At 37.0% G+C, this 17,986-nt stretch overlaps 3 protein-coding genes across 5 annotated transcripts in view; 1 reads left to right on the forward strand and 2 right to left on the reverse strand.

Annotated features, from left to right (window-relative positions):
- Positions 1 to 17,986, forward strand: part of LOC132988864 (serrate RNA effector molecule homolog) — a 164,038-nt gene that overhangs the window by 97,299 nt on the left and 48,753 nt on the right. The gene's annotated exons all lie outside the window — the stretch shown is intronic.
- LOC132988726 (olfactory receptor 52D1-like) lies at positions 3,492 to 4,472 on the reverse strand. Its single transcript, XM_061056300.1, has one exon. The coding sequence runs from the start codon at positions 4,428 to 4,430 to the stop codon at positions 3,492 to 3,494; it is 939 nt and encodes a 312-aa protein (XP_060912283.1). The 5' UTR covers positions 4,431 to 4,472.
- On the reverse strand, positions 14,047 to 15,059 carry LOC132988727 (olfactory receptor 52D1-like). The gene has a single exon (XM_061056301.1). The coding sequence runs from the start codon at positions 14,983 to 14,985 to the stop codon at positions 14,047 to 14,049; it is 939 nt and encodes a 312-aa protein (XP_060912284.1). The 5' UTR covers positions 14,986 to 15,059.

Consider the following 17,986-nt stretch of genomic DNA (forward strand, 5'->3'; position numbering starts at 1 on the left):
CAAGTTCCTGTACTATAAGTTTGAGTACAGATTTGGTTTCAATTTGAGCACCACCTAGCCTACCTACTGGAAAACAATGGCACAGCTGGCAAAGAGCAGTTTGGATCATAGACTGTAAATATTAAGGTTTGGAATCACCCCCTTACGGTCATATGAACCGCTTTTTATCTCAAGAAAACTACTTCTACGTATACGGCTCATTATCTAGTTAAAATCGGTCCTATCAGTTAAAGATATGGTGGGATTCATAAAATACAAGAGCTAGATTCGGTTGCTGACAGTAATCTGCTTTTCAGTGCTGTCTCTTACAGCATTGAGGTGTACTGACCATAGACTGTAAATATGGTACTGACCAAATTTACAACTGACTGTTTAGACAGTATCACCGTAAAACTTATAGTTTTATCTCCCGCACCAGTAGCCTAATTTAAGATAAGATAAGATAAGACAAGATAAGATAAGATAAGATAAGATATACTTTATTCATCCCAGCAGGGAAATTTAGGTTCATATCTTTCTTAACAAAACCGTTCATCCTCTACGTAGTTCTTCTTATCACTACGGATGTCATATATTTCTGACCACAAGTGAGATTTTGGTGGCGCTGTTTCACCCTTTTGGTAAAGGCAAGGAGACCCCGTTTTCAACATTTGAGTGACAGCTAATGCAGAGTCGGCAGCAGAAGTGAACAGATCACAGTTTGACCAACATTTTATAGCGGCTTTTTATCAAAACTCTGTGAAATAGATACTTTATCAAACGTAAGTCTGACTCATTTCTCAATTAGTTAATCATAGGCCATAAGTCACATTGAGAAACATGTTTAATAAGGCCTAAATTATGTTGACATCCAGGAAGAACTAGGATTGCAGTTAGCTAATCAAGCTAGCGGGCTATACTTTAACATTAATATTACCTTTTCAGAATGTCACTGTACAAGTATAATTATGACTGAAATAACTGTCTTTTTTAAATGTATTTTTTCCTAATCACACTGAAAGCCACCCTTTAAAAAATAATTCTGTGCGTTTAGTAGAAAGTTGCAACAAAAATTAGGGGGGAAAATGATGTTATCAATATAATATACTATGTTAAACAAATGAAAACTATATATGTCAGTCAGGGAAAATGTGGTTTTGGTTTGTCAGAAGCAAGTGATGTCAGTGTATCACTGATCCACCATAGGATGTCTATTTGTCAGAGTGTTATAAATATTTTTAGTCAACATCATGGGCCCCTGGCTCTTCAATATAACAAGCTTTTGAGGGAACTATGACCATGAAAATAGAAAAAAGAGCCTAGCTAAAATTAAAACATTCAGGAAATCCTAAATTGACAAGTTAAGTAGTAAGTAAAACAGTATAATAATCTTTCCCCAGAGGCAGCATTAGCCCCGAGGTCCCCAGCCTGAGCAGATCTGGAAATAACAGTGTGCTGTGCCTTGAAACCAATTCCCCAGGCTTTTCTCTCCAGGTCAGTTGTCCAAGTGTAGCTGAATTAGATTTGGTTTCTTATTTGATTTTATGTGATTAATGCAGGCAGTCCACTCTCTCACACACTCACACTCAATCTCTCTCATTTTTCATGTCTCTCCATGCATCTGAGCTGTGCCTCAGTGATTGTGAAAGTACATTGAACGTTTCCAAGACAAGGGATGATACAGAAAGTAAGCTATCCCTTTAAAACTGGAGCACAACAACAGAACGTCAAATTAATAATGTCAAATTATAAAATAACACGTAGAAATAGTTTCAATTGTTTGTGTGCCTGCTGTAATTGCTATTCAGTTTTGTGTTTCTTTGTATGGTCTGTAGATTTCCATTGTTATCCCTTCATTCCTCCTCCACTACCGCTTAATATTTGAATGAGTTTTTTTTAGCGTAGGCCACAAGCATAGAAAATGTATGTATTTATTTTGTATTTGTTTATTTAACAGGGACAAATGCTGTGAACATTGCTTCATATGTTAAAAACGAAGAAGATGCCATACAGGTTTCAAGCCGTGGCTAATTTACAAGCCCTGTCCCTGGCTATAGGCTTCAAGGATTAAAACAAAATCATTAGACTTAAAGAAATGTAGAAACAATGATACTATACAAATACAGACATTATAAACTCAATTCAAATAAGAGACTAAATAAGACCAAACAGTAAAATGACCCTAACCCTCAATGCTCACAAACCTGCTTCAGTTTTAGCCACTGTTTTACTTGTGATATGAATTCATTTTAATGTAGAAAGCATATTTTTTATAACTGAAACATGTTACCGTACGATTGGAAATTGACTGACTTTGCACATTTGTGCCATGAGGTGGCGCCGTAGAATTAAATTAACAAAACAAATAATGCAGAAGAGGATTAATAAAAAGAAAGTGGGCTATTTATATGTATACAAATATCAAATAGTAAACCTAATTTTATTATATATGCAGTTAATGTGCCAATGTGAAACAGTAATAAATTGTTCCAAGTTCCATTATCTTTTTGGATAATGATAGAAAATGATGCTAAAAGTGCAAATGTTATTTAAATTGGTAAGCAATTAGGTCCCACTAATTAAACGGTGAAATAATCTTAGGTAAATGTTACAGTCATTGTGTTTATAAACCCATTGGATTTGGCCCAAATTAAAGATTTTATAATTCATATAACATGTAAAAAGTTATTTGAAACTGTGATGCATTGAAATGAATCTTCTTTCCCATACATTTTATTGCACATTCAACATTCAATGCCAATTTTCAAAAGTTCATATCAAGATCCCTTCCTGATTTTTTTGTAACTAAAATATTTCAGTGAACAACACAAGATAACAGATGCAGCAACTGATGATTCATGATAATATGCTTTAATAACTTTAGCAAGTTATTCAAGAAGAACTTCTACACATATCTGTGTTGGAATTTATATCAAGCTTTCTACTTGAAAGAAGATCAATATTTCTATGCACTTATAGGCAGCCTGAAATGAGTTTACATAAATGATGTTACAGTAATGTGACTAAGGTGCTATGAACACTACACTTCAGATTAAATTTGTCTGATCTAATACCTAAAAAACATAAGACTGGACGTCAAAACGTAAACATTTGAATTAGTCAATGTTTGCATTTACTTGTACCAAAAATATTTGACCATTCAGTAAAAAGAAACGTTCTAGTGATATATCTCAATAAGCAGTGAGGCGAAGATTAAAATAATGTCTGTACAAATACATTATAATCTATTGTCCTGCAAAGGTTTAGACAAACTGATTAACACTCAATTCATCATATGCACAAAGTCTCAGCTTCAGCCAGCTATGCAACAGGAATTCTACGTGGTATAACATGAATTAAGACTACTTTTTCTTTGTGCTGTCTGGTATAGTTTTGTCTCATTAAATGAAAAAGAAATTGGGATTAAATAACAAAGAGAGACAAAAGACTCCACATGCCATAGGTTTCAGGACACATTTTGAAGCAGAGCAGCAGCATCACTCTAATCTTTACTAATTTGCTTCTATCCTCCTTTTTCTGCTTAAAAGCCTGAACAGTCGTGCTCTTATAAAATTAATACTCAACCCATAGATGGCTGGATTAAGAAGTGGTGGAAATATCAAAAAGTACAAAGACAAAAACAACTTGGTTTGGTAAGGAAGGTCAGTTGTGTTAAATCGACTTAGTGCTATTTCTAAAAAGCAACCTATTGCGTAGTTAACTATCGCTAGTAGGTGGGGAGTGCATGTCCGGAGGGCTTTGAAGTTGGATTTGCTGAATGACGCTAAACATACTCTTAGGATGTGTGCATATGAATAAAATATTATACAAATCTGTGGAACTGCGTACAAACCTACAGATAACAGACCGATTATGTTGACAGTAGACGTATCAGAACAGGCCAGTTTGACTAAAATGTAATTCATGCAGTACAACTTTTCAATTGTTCTTCCACAATACCTAAGCTGAAGAGTGAAAAAAAAAACAATTAAAAAGGCAAGTAAGGGAAAGAGCCAGGTAAAAACAATCAGTTTAACGAGTCTTTGTGACATGATGGCATGATAAAGCAGTGGATAACAAATGGCCACATACCTGTCGTAACTCATCGCTGCAAGAATTGTGAATTCAGTTATGGCATATGTGTGTACTGCATAGATCTGTGTCTGACAAAGTGCCAGAGATATGTCATATGAGCGTAACAACAGGTTGCTCAGGACTGCTGGCAGTAAAGCTGTGCTTCCATACAGACCATTCACTGCCAAGTTACACACCAACAAGTACATGGGCTCATGCAGGCTTTTTTCATGATAAATCACACTGATTAAGATGACATTTTCAACAATAATGATGATGTATATCATAAGGAAAATGAAAAAGTACAATGGCTTCAGCTTTTCCATTCCATAGTAAGCAGTCATATGAAAAGACGTCACTTCAGAGAAATTTTTCATCCTGACTGATATTAATCTTTGCACATTTATATAATCTGAACAATTTTTAATCTACTACACAATCTGAGGCAAACCGGTTTTACCTGTGTGAAACCCCCCTCTCATCATGTATTTAACTGTACTTTTATACCCTTAGCATTAGTCCCTCTCTGGAATTCGGTCTCGCATTATGTCTCACCTCCATGGCAAATCCTGCATGCTCCCATGTGGGGGTGTGGTGTCACTGCCATGAAATCATACAAGCTGCTGTATTGCATACAAATCCCAAAGGCATCAGTCTTAACAAAACATTGCAAACAAGAGAAAAAAATAAAGTATAAATCATGTTCTCATAGCAACATTTCTATGTACCTGACATGTAAATGTTCAACACCAACATAAAAGGAAACCTCTGTGACTAGAATGAAATATAGCTAAAAATTCGACTTTGTTTGAAAATATGTGGGAGTGGTGGAGAAATATCTAGGACAGATCTACTATCAAATCCTTTGATCAGCTGTATGTAAGATGTACAGAAACCTCATGGACATCCATTCACTAGCTGTGAAGATCATCCTAAACAGGAAATTCCTATTTGATGGGCCTCAATGATAAGGGGGAACAGGTTTAGTAATGTCTCCCTTTTAGGATAAAAACACTGAACTAACTGGTTGGACATTGATGTCCATAGGTAGGGCAGAGAAATAATAACAAGTTAAGGTTATTGCACAGATTATCAGATGATTACGCGATTGTTGCTGCACACACAAATGTCTGCTTGATCAATCTTGGTTGGATTGCATTGCTACTCAAGGGTTGTAAAGTTTATGATAGTTATAGTAGTTGATACATGAATCTAGTGGTGCACTAACCATCTTAAATGATAGTATAAGGTGTCATCTGGAGTTTTGATCAACATCAGATACCCTAGCAAACATTCCCTGCCTGCGTCCAAGGCTAAACACTTTACACACTGACTGTTTATCATGCAAGTGCATACCAACCAAGTCCACTAAATTCCTCCATTAGCTCTGTTCATTCCTACTTTTGCCGCTCTCTGGCCTCCTGCATCCGCCCCTCCCAGGGCACTGTTAGGTTCAGCAATACCCCCGCCCAGATAGACCAGCATTATATCTCTTCAAAAGGTTAAGGTCCAGGTCCCTCTTGAATCTGCCAATCATACACCCCTTTTTGTTTGGGATTTGCAAATTCTGCCCTCACAAATGTCTGAATATTTTGGTGGTGGGAGATGCTGGTCAAAAGAATTGCTAATTGACTTCAGGATAACTATAAAGGTCCTGACACACCAAGCAGACGGCATGGAAGTAGTGGCGACGAAGGCCAACTGTGGCGTCGCCTCAAGACACCTCACAATGCCTTTGTCTTTGCCAAAAAGTTGCACTTGATCACACCGCAAAGACTACAGCCGACGGCCAACCACCATGGGCATGCGTGAGAGGAAATAACTCTCCATGCCAGCATGTGGCAGTAGTCTGTAATCAGGGAAACAGGAAGGGGACAAGGACATGCGGATATATAAACCGTTGTTATGATACAAGAAGACCGTTTTAACACCACTGTCGCTCACAACTCGTAATCTAGGTACTTCTAATCGAGAATAATGTCTGATAAAAAGTTACCTCTTGAATGTAGTCGTTTACTTGCTTTCGTCACTTCCATTTTTCTTCTCATACACGGATTCACTTAGCTGAACAGCCAATCAGAGTAATTCCTCTCACCAACCGCACCGAACGACATGTCGAATCGGCCGAAAAAAAGGCAGACGAGGGCTGACGGGTAGCGACGGAGCTGAACACACCACAAAAACTAGAGCTATGATCGCTAACTGACGGTCCACGTAGGACTGACGGCCGATGATCTCCTTGGTGTGTCAGGGCCTTAAGCACGGTAGTGTCGCTTAAAATACACAACGCCCCTTCCAAATTGCTTTAGGGCAGGAGCTCATGTTGTGCTTCAGTGTTCTTCTTTGGCAAAAAAGTATGTTTGAGCTTTGACTTTGCCACAACAAAATAGGTAAGATGAGTTTGCTAGAAAGTTGATGTGGAAGGGTTCAGTTTTTAACATTTCAGACCATAAGATCTTGCTGTCCTTACCATGTTCCCATCTCACCTTTACCAGTCTGGTTAACAGTTATATCTTCTTGTATGGGTAGCCATATAATCCTTGCTATCTATCACATTCGCCTAACACGCAAAAGGTCTCTGGGCGGAAACATTGTTTTCTTTCTCCCCTAACTGTTACACCATTTTGACATTGTGCATAATAACAAAAGTAGAACCGAAATAATGAGAAAACAAATAATGATAATCATTTGATAATATTTAAATGCATTTTATTCATAAAATATTGCAATGATGATCTATTTTTTTCTGTTCTCATCCCTTTCATTTTTAAAATGGTGAAGAAAAGTTATAGTGAAGGAATGTTAATTTAAATTCATCTGTTAGCTAAGTTGCTTTTAACTACCTCTTAACTCTTCTCTACGGTGGCTGGTAGGTGAGGCGAATGCATTTTCCGGCGTGTAGCCTAACACGCGAAAGGTCCCTGTTTCAACCTTAAATGTTACACCACTTTGACATTTTAAAAGAAAAATATTCAGAACGAAATTATCACCAGGAAAAGATGACTACCATAATAACTCTATATCTATTTTCATTTAAAGCAATCTATTAGCTAAGTTGCTTTGATCTAACTCTCAACTCTTCTCTCACCACGAGTTAGGCCACAATGCAAATTTTGTGCCACATCTGCCTCAAAAAAGCAATTCTTCATGACAGTCTAACAACAGTTACAATTATCCACCTTGTTCTCGTTGGCGCTTCTGTAGAAGTGATTATGGGTGGAACTTCAGGTGATACAGCGGAAGTAGGAAAAAGCTAGTTCCTTACAGTGGCTAACCATAGTGGCTAATCATCAACGGCGGTTCTTTTGAAAAGAATCGTCTTCTAATTTGCAAATACTGCTTTATTTTTTGTCAGATGTTTTACTGTTATATGGTGAATGGACTTGAACTTATATCGCGCTTTTCTAGTCTTCCAATTACTCAAGGTGCTTTTACACTGCCTGTCACACCCACCCATTCATACCCTTTCGCACACTGATGGTAGTGATCGCTATGTAGTATCATCCATCAGAAGTAACTAATCCCATTCATACACTGCCACTGAAGCAGCGGGAGCAATTCAGGGTTGAGTGTCTTGCCCAAGGACACATCGGACATGTTGCTCAGCTGGGAATCGAGCCCTCGACCTTCTGGTTGAGAGGCGACGACTCTACCAACTGAGCCACAGCCGCCCATATATATATATATATTAATTTAGGTTATATTATATGGCACAAGTTATTTTTATCCGAAATGTCCCTGCGGAGTTCTGTTACCTGTTGCGCTGTTCGCGGTTGTACTAATAACCAGACTTAGCCAAATTTGTGGCTTGAACAGTGGTGTACTGAACATGCACCGAAGACAAAACGGGATTGTTCCTGTGACACGTTACAGTTTCCATCTCTTACCTGCAGATGATGAATCCCAAAGGACCACCAAAAACGTTGTACCTGTGTTCATTACATTATGTGGGAAAGAAGCCAACGAAGGAAACTCTTATCCCACTTTGTGGCTGGGCTACGACAGACCATTGGACAAGAAACGTTGTGTCAGCAGCGCCAGGAGGACATCAGGTACCGTTAGGATTTCAGGCGTGGGATGAACGACAGGACGTTAGTTTTATTGTTGTCTTTACAGTTTAATGTAACATTAGGGCGATTCATGGCTGAGTGCAGGGCAGCATGAACTAAACATTTTAAGTTAAACTACCTTCGTGTAGAAAAATGAAATGATCTGATTAATGATTAAAAAGGCCAAATATTTGACAAATGTTCTAAATTGTGTGCTAACTTGCTCAAATTCACACATGGATGATGATCACATTATTTCATTTGAGGTGAAACAGATGATGTTCCAACATTTTTATCTCCAAGTTGTTCATTCAGAATACGTGTCCTGATACGTGTCAGGAACGGGTTCAGTGACAGAAAGCACCAGAAGTGGCGTCCATAATTCACGCAAAGTACCATGGGGGCTAGGAATAAGGTGGATAGATTTGTATTTTTACTTTTTTGCACTATGAGATTTCAGAGCCTCATTCTGTTTTTCACAGTGTAAAATTTTCTGTCATGATTATAGGCTATTTAATTGTAATGTTCTGTTATGGAGTTAACCGTTTAATGTCCTCTCCATATAGGCTACTGTACCTTTCCTGCGTGCACTGGCTACTACACATCTAGCTACGCCACACACAGCTTTTGTCCCATTGTCAATGAAAGATCAGAAGCAGCCAGGGTTGTAGTTTCAATAGGTTGTAATAGTAGTTGTTAGTTTTGGTGTCTTGATTTGGTTGTGTTGTCTTGATTTAGTTGTGGTGTCTAAAAAGGATTGTTTTAGTTAGTTATGAAGCTCACTTAAACTTAGACTGATATCTTTAAATGGTTTACAAAAGCAAACCAGACCTTAAGATAGAAGATAGATTTTTTTCTTATTCTTATGTGTTACTGCTTTCAGCGGGTTGGTGTCATTTTCTACAGCCAAGATTCAGAGTTAGGGATACATTTGACGGTTCAAACTTGGCAGAAGGAGATTTTTCACGAGTAAACACAACTTACACAAGCACAGGACAAGATCAGCAAAGAGATAAGAGGTCAAATTTTGTCCCCAGGGGATGCTTAGTGTGACACAAAGGTTTTTAGTTGCAAGGTGTTAAGCTCTTAGGTTCACAGTCATTTTGTCTAAAAGTGGAAATCACCCTTTGTAATTAGCATTTAAAATCAAATGTCATTATATATAATGAGGTGAAATAAGTGCATGTATAAGTGTATAAACATGTCTGCATGGTTATTATCCTAATTCACCTCAAACACATTTAAGACATCATAAGAATTGTTTTGTATCCCAGCTCCATTGGTTGCCTGATAAATCATTCAACAAAAATAGCTATTGTAGTTTTTTTTTAACACTTTATCATACTTAGGGTATTATAAAAATTATCCCTTCATCCAGTGTATCCTCTGAAGTAACTAGGGTTCTTCTTAAAAGCAGGAGATATGGTGACTACACGCCATCTTTATATGACTGAAATATATAAAAAAACTACAACCGATATATGTATGGCCGATATACAAATAGACTATATGAAGTATATTTAATTTCTAAGAACTCAAGGTTATATAAATCAATACTGCTTTTTAGTTCATCAATATTTCACAACTGATGGCAAGACGATGCTTTAATTTTTTAGAATGAAATAGAAACAAGGTGACAATATTGTTGAAAGCAGCGGGTTGACTCTGAGTGTCATCATGTAAATCATATGTAAGATTAAAAATATGAGACACAATGTATTAGGAATAACTATAAAATGTTTAATTATATATATATATATATATATATATATATATATAAATGTATTACAGAATACAATTATATTGTGTCTTGTTGTTAAGTCTTAATCTATTGTTTGTGGCCACCTCCTCCCACATACACATCCATAGGGCCCCATTGTACCAGGTCGCCCTGAAATCCTGGCTGCACTAGTTTCCTGTTAGGGGCTGGTGACAGCATAGGGTCAAGTGACTCAAATAACTTACTTTTATGTTGAGATAACAGTCTAAAGAAGATAAAAAATGACATATTTTAATGTTTGGTGTCCTTACTTAAAAAATGACAGACTTTGATATACATACCTTTTGAATTTCTGTTTCAATTTTCAATTTCCGCCTAAACTACATGTGTGTTTAAGTGTGACAAATTAAAAAATTGAAAATGGTATTGATAAAAACTTTGCATAATTGTAACTACTAACTATCTGTGAACATCCTGTCCAAATTTGGTGAAATTCTGATTCTGATTCCCAGAGATACATGTGATGAGGCTAGAGCTGTCCCTTCCGGAGAAGCCCTAATTTGACCTATTTTCGTTTTTTGTTAAGATGCATAAAACATCCAAAAAAAAGTTATTTTGCAGTAAAATATTTTTATACAACCATCCGTTTCATAAACTAGACATGTTCAAGTTATGAAAAAATATGGTTGTGCTTTGTTCTACCTCGGGTAGGGATATCTCAACTTTTAGGGCCCAAGTTCCTGTACTATAAGTTTGAGTACAGATTTGGTTTCAATTTGAGCACCACCTAGCCTACCTACTGGAAAACAATGGCACAGCTGGCAAAGAGCAGTTTGGATCATAGACTGTAAATATTAAGGTTTGGAATCACCCCCTTACGGTCATATGAACCGCTTTTTATCTCAAGAAAACTACTTCTACGTATACGGCTCATTATCTAGTTAAAATCGGTCCTATCAGTTAAAGATATGGTGGGATTCATAAAATACAAGAGCTAGATTCGGTTGCTGACAGTAATCTGCTTTTCAGTGCTGTCTCTTACAGCATTGAGGTGTACTGACCATAGACTGTAAATATGGTACTGACCAAATTTACAACTGACTGTTTAGACAGTATCACCGTAAAACTTACAGTTTTATCTCCCGCACCAGTAGCCTAATTTAAGATAAGATAAGATAAGACAAGATAAGATAAGATAAGATAAGATATACTTTATTCATCCCAGCAGGGAAATTTAGGTTCATATCTTTCTTAACAAAACCGTTCATCCTCTACGTAGTTCTTCTTATCACTACGGATGTCATATATTTCTGACCACAAGTGAGATTTTGGTGGCGCTGTTTCACCCTTTTGGTAAAGGCAAGGAGACCCCGTTTTCAACATTTGAGTGACAGCTAATGCAGAGTCGGCAGCAGAAGTGAACAGATCACAGTTTGACCAACATTTTATAGCGGCTTTTTATCAAAACTCTGTGAAATAGATACTTTATCAAACGTAAGTCTGACTCATTTCTCAATTAGTTAATCATAGGCCATAAGTCACATTGAGAAACATGTTTAATAAGGCCTAAATTATGTTGACATCCAGGAAGAACTAGGATTGCAGTTAGCTAATCAAGCTAGCGGGCTATACTTTAACATTAATATTACCTTTTCAGAATGTCACTGTACAAGTATAATTATGACTGAAATAACTGTCTTTTTTAAATGTATTTTTTCCTAATCACACTGAAAGCCACCCTTTAAAAAATAATTCTGTGCGTTTAGTAGAAAGTTGCAACAAAAATTAGGGGGGAAAATGATGTTATCAATATAATATACTATGTTAAACAAATGAAAACTATATATGTCAGTCAGGGAAAATGTGGTTTTGGTTTGTCAGAAGCAAGTGATGTCAGTGTATCACTGATCCACCATAGGATGTCTATTTGTCAGAGTGTTATAAATATTTTTAGTCAACATCATGGGCCCCTGGCTCTTCAATATAACAAGCTTTTGAGGGAACTATGACCATGAAAATAGAAAAAAGAGCCTAGCTAAAATTAAAACATTCAGGAAATCCTAAATTGACAAGTTAAGTAGTAAGTAAAACAGTATAATAATCTTTCCCCAGAGGCAGCATTAGCCCCGAGGTCCCCAGCCTGAGCAGATCTGGAAATAACAGTGTGCTGTGCCTTGAAACCAATTCCCCAGGCTTTTCTCTCCAGGTCAGTTGTCCAAGTGTAGCTGAATTAGATTTGGTTTCTTATTTGATTTTATGTGATTAATGCAGGCAGTCCACTCTCTCACACACTCACACTCAATCTCTCTCATTTTTCATGTCTCTCCATGCATCTGAGCTGTGCCTCAGTGATTGTGAAAGTACATTGAACGTTTCCAAGACAAGGGATGATACAGAAAGTAAGCTATCCCTTTAAAACTGGAGCACAACAACAGAACGTCAAATTAATAATGTCAAATTATAAAATAACACGTAGAAATAGTTTCAATTGTTTGTGTGCCTGCTGTAATTGCTATTCAGTTTTGTGTTTCTTTGTATGGTCTGTAGATTTCCATTGTTATCCCTTCATTCCTCCTCCACTACCGCTTAATATTTGAATGAGTTTTTTTTAGTGTAGGCCACAAGCATAGAAAATGTATGTATTTATTTTGTATTTGTTTATTTAACAGGGACAAATGCTGTGAACATTGCTTCATATGTTAAAAACGAAGAAGATGCCATACAGGTTTCAAGCCGTGGCTAATTTACAAGCCCTGTCCCTGGCTATAGGCTTCAAGGATTAAAACAAAATCATTAGACTTAAAGAAATGTAGAAACAATGATACTATACAAATACAGACATTATAAACTCAATTCAAATAAGAGACTAAATAAGACCAAACAGTAAAATGACCCTAACCCTCAATGCTCACAAACCTGCTTCAGTTTTAGCCACTGTTTTACTTGTGATATGAATTCATTTTAATGTAGAAAGCATATTTTTTATAACTGAAACATGTTACCGTACGATTGGAAATTGACTGACTTTGCACATTTGTGCCATGAGGTGGCGCCGTAGAATTAAATTAACAAAACAAATAATGCAGAAGAGGATTAATAAAAAGAAAGTGGGCTATTTATATGTATACAAATATCAAATAGTAAACCTAATTTTATTATATATGCAGTTAATGTGCCAATGTGAAACAGTAATAAATTGTTCCAAGTTCCATTATCTTTTTGGATAATGATAGAAAATGATGCTAAAAGTGCAAATGTTATTTAAATTGGTAAGCAATTAGGTCCCACTAATTAAACGGTGAAATAATCTTAGGTAAATGTTACAGTCATTGTGTTTATAAACCCATTGGATTTGGCCCAAATTAAAGATTTTATAATTCATATAACATGTAAAAAGTTATTTGAAACTGTGATGCATTGAAATGAATCTTCTTTCCCGTACATTTTATTGCACATTCAACATTCAATGCCAATTTTCAAAAGTTCATATCAAGATCCCTTCCTGATTTTTTTGTAACTAAAATATTTCAGTGAACAACACAAGATAACAGATGCAGCAACTGATGATTCATGATAATATGCTTTAATAACTTTAGCAAGTTATTCAAGAAGAACTTCTACACATATCTGTGTTGGAATTTATATCAAGCTTTCTACTTGAAAGAAGATCAATATTTCTATGCACTTATAGGCAGCCTGAAATGAGTTTACATAAATGATGTTACAGTAATGTGACTAAGGTGCTATGAACACTACACTTCAGATTAAATTTGTCTGATCTAATACCTAAAAAACATAAGACTGGACGTCAAAACGTAAACATTTGAATTAGTCAATGTTTGCATTTACTTGTACCAAAAATATTTGACCATTCAGTAAAAAGAAACGTTCTAGTGATATATCTCAATAAGCAGTGAGGCGAAGATTAAAATAATGTCTGTACAAATACATTATAATCTATTGTCCTGCAAAGGTTTAGACAAACTGATTAACACTCAATTCATCATATGCACAAAGTCTCAGCTTCAGCCAGCTATGCAACAGGAATTCTACGTGGTATAACATGAATTAAGACTACTTTTTCTTTGTGCTGTCTGGTATAGTTTTGTCTCATTAAATGAAAAAGAAATTGGGATTAAATAACAAAGAGAGACAAAAGACTCCACATGCCATAGGTTTCAGGACACATTTTGAAGCAGAGCAGCAGCATCACTCTAATCTTTACTAATTTGCTTCTATCCTCCTTTTTCTGCTTAAAAGCCTGAACAGTCGTGCTCTTATAAAATTAATACTCAACCCATAGATGGCTGGATTAAGAAGTGGTGGAAATATCAAAAAGTACAAAGACAAAAACAACTTGGTTTGGTAAGGAAGGTCAGTTGTGTTAAATCGACTTAGTGCTATTTCTAAAAAGCAACCTATTGCGTAGTTAACTATCGCTAGTAGGTGGGGAGTGCATGTCCGGAGGGCTTTGAAGTTGGATTTGCTGAATGACGCTAAACATACTCTTAGGATGTGTGCATATGAATAAAATATTATACAAATCTGTGGAACTGCGTACAAACCTACAGATAACAGACCGATTATGTTGACAGTAGACGTATCAGAACAGGCCAGTTTGACTAAAATGTAATTCATGCAGTACAACTTTTCAATTGTTCTTCCACAATACCTAAGCTGAAGAGTGAAAAAAAAAACAATTAAAAAGGCAAGTAAGGGAAAGAGCCAGGTAAAAACAATCAGTTTAACGAGTCTTTGTGACATGATGGCATGATAAAGCAGTGGATAACAAATGGCCACATACCTGTCGTAACTCATCGCTGCAAGAATTGTGAATTCAGTTATGGCATATGTGTGTACTGCATAGATCTGTGTCTGACAAAGTGTCAGAGATATGTCATATGAGCGTAACAACAGGTTGCTCAGGACTGCTGGCAGTAAAGCTGTGCTTCCATACAGACCATTCACTGCCAAGTTACACACCAACAAGTACATGGGCTCATGCAGGCTTTTTTCATGATAAATCACACTGATTAAGATGACATTTTCAACAATAATGGTGATGTATATCATAAGGAAAATGAAAAAGTACAATGGCTTCAGCTTTTCCATTCCATAGTAAGCAGTCATATGAAAAGACGTCACTTCAGAGAAATTTTTCATCCTGACTGATATTAATCTTTGCACATTTATATAATCTGAACAATTTTTAATCTACTACACAATCTGAGGCAAACCGGTTTTACCTGTGTGAAACCCCCCTCTCATCATGTATTTAACTGTACTTTTATACCCTTAGCATTAGTCCCTCTCTGGAATTCGGTCTCGCATTATGTCTCACCTCCATGGCAAATCCTGCATGCTCCCATGTGGGGGTGTGGTGTCACTGCCATGAAATCATACAAGCTGCTGTATTGCATACAAATCCCAAAGGCATCAGTCTTAACAAAACATTGCAAACAAGAGAAAAAAATAAAGTATAAATCATGTTCTCATAGCAACATTTCTATGTACCTGACATGTAAATGTTCAACACCAACATAAAAGGAAACCTCTGTGACTAGAATGAAATATAGCTAAAAATTCGACTTTGTTTGAAAATATGTGGGAGTGGTGGAGAAATATCTAGGACAGATCTACTATCAAATCCTTTGATCAGCTGTATGTAAGATGTACAGAAACCTCATGGACATCCATTCACTAGCTGTGAAGATCATCCTAAACAGGAAATTCCTATTTGATGGGCCTCAATGATAAGGGGGAACAGGTTTAGTAATGTCTCCCTTTTAGGATAAAAACACTGAACTAACTGGTTGGACATTGATGTCCATAGGTAGGGCAGAGAAATAATAACAAGTTAAGGTTATTGCACAGATTATCAGATGATTACGCGATTGTTGCTGCACACACAAATGTCTGCTTGATCAATCTTGGTTGGATTGCATTGCTACTCAAGGGTTGTAAAGTTTATGATAGTTATAGTAGTTGATACATGAATCTAGTGGTGCACTAACCATCTTAAATGATAGTATAAGGTGTCATCTGGAGTTTTGATCAACATCAGATACCCTAGCAAACATTCCCTGCCTGCGTCCAAGGCTAAACACTTTACACACTGACTGTTTATCATGCAAGTGCATACCAACCAAGTCCACTAAATTCCTCCATTAGCTCTGTTCATTCCTACTTTTGCCGCTCTCTGGCCTCCTGCATCCGCCCCTCCCAGGGCACTGTTAGGTTCAGCAATACCCCCGCCCAGATAGACCAGCATTATATCTCTTCAAAAGGTTAAGGTCCAGGTCCCTCTTGAATCTGCCAATCATACACCCCTTTTTGTTTGGGATTTGCAAATTCTGCCCTCACAAATGTCTGAATATTTTGGTGGTGGGAGATGCTGGTCAAAAGAATTGCTAATTGACTTCAGGATAACTATAAAGGTCCTGACACACCAAGCAGACGGCATGGAAGTAGTGGCGACGAAGGCCAACTGTGGCGTCGCCTCAAGACACCTCACAATGCCTTTGTCTTTGCCAAAAAGTTGCACTTGATCACACCGCAAAGACTACAGCCGACGGCCAACCACCATGGGCATGCGTGAGAGGAAATAACTCTCCATGCCAGCATGTGGCAGTAGTCTGTAATCAGGGAAACAGGAAGGGGACAAGGACATGCGGATATATAAACCGTTGTTATGATACAAGAAGACCGTTTTAACACCACTGTCGCTCACAACTCGTAATCTAGGTACTTCTAATCGAGAATAATGTCTGATAAAAAGTTACCTCTTGAATGTAGTCGTTTACTTGCTTTCGTCACTTCCATTTTTCTTCTCATACACGGATTCACTTAGCTGAACAGCCAATCAGAGTAATTCCTCTCACCAACCGCACCGAACGACATGTCGAATCGGCCGCAAAAAAGGCAGACGAGGGCTGACGGGTAGCGACGGAGCTGAACACACCACAAAAACTAGAGCTATGATCGCTAACTGACGGTCCACGTAGGACTGACGGCCGATGATCTCCTTGGTGTGTCAGGGCCTTAAGCACGGTAGTGTCGCTTAAAATACACAACGCCCCTTCCAAATTGCTTTAGGGCAGGAGCTCATGTTGTGCTTCAGTGTTCTTCTTTGGCAAAAAAGTATGTTTGAGCTTTGACTTTGCCACAACAAAATAGGTAAGATGAGTTTGCTAGAAAGTTGATGTGGAAGGGTTCAGTTTTTAACATTTCAGACCATAAGATCTTGCTGTCCTTACCATGTTCCCATCTCACCTTTACCAGTCTGGTTAACAGTTATATCTTCTTGTATGGGTAGCCATATAATCCTTGCTATCTATCACATTCGCCTAACACGCAAAAGGTCTCTGGGCGGAAACATTGTTTTCTTTCTCCCCTAACTGTTACACCATTTTGACATTGTGCATAATAACAAAAGTAGAACCGAAATAATGAGAAAACAAATAATGATAATCATTTGATAATATTTAAATGCATTTTATTCATAAAATATTGCAATGATGATCTATTTTTTTCTGTTCTCATCCCTTTCATTTTTAAAATGGTGAAGAAAAGTTATAGTGAAGGAATGTTAATTTAAATTCATCTGTTAGCTAAGTTGCTTTTAACTACCTCTTAACTCTTCTCTACGGTGGCTGGTAGGTGAGGCGAATGCATTTTCCGGCGTGTAGCCTAACACGCGAAAGGTCCCTGTTTCAACCTTAAATGTTACACCACTTTGACATTTTAAAAGAAAAATATTCAGAACGAAATTATCACCAGGAAAAGATGACTACCATAATAACTCTATATCTATTTTCATTTAAAGCAATCTATTAGCTAAGTTGCTTTGATCTAACTCTCAACTCTTCTCTCACCACGAGTTAGGCCACAATGCAAATTTTGTGCCACATCTGCCTCAAAAAAGCAATTCTTCATGACAGTCTAACAACAGTTACAATTATCCACCTTGTTCTCGTTGGCGCTACTGTAGAAGTGATTATGGGTGGAACTTCAGGTGATACAGCGGAAGTAGGAAAAAGCTAGTTCCTTACAGTGGCTAACCATAGTGGCTAATCATCAACGGCGGTTCTTTTGAAAAGAATCGTCTTCTAATTTGCAAATACTGCTTTATTTTTTGTCAGATGTTTTACTGTTATATGGTGAA

This window comes from Labrus mixtus, chromosome 14, assembly GCF_963584025.1.
Source record: "Labrus mixtus chromosome 14, fLabMix1.1, whole genome shotgun sequence".
NCBI classification, from domain to species: Eukaryota; Metazoa; Chordata; class Actinopteri; order Labriformes; family Labridae; genus Labrus; species Labrus mixtus.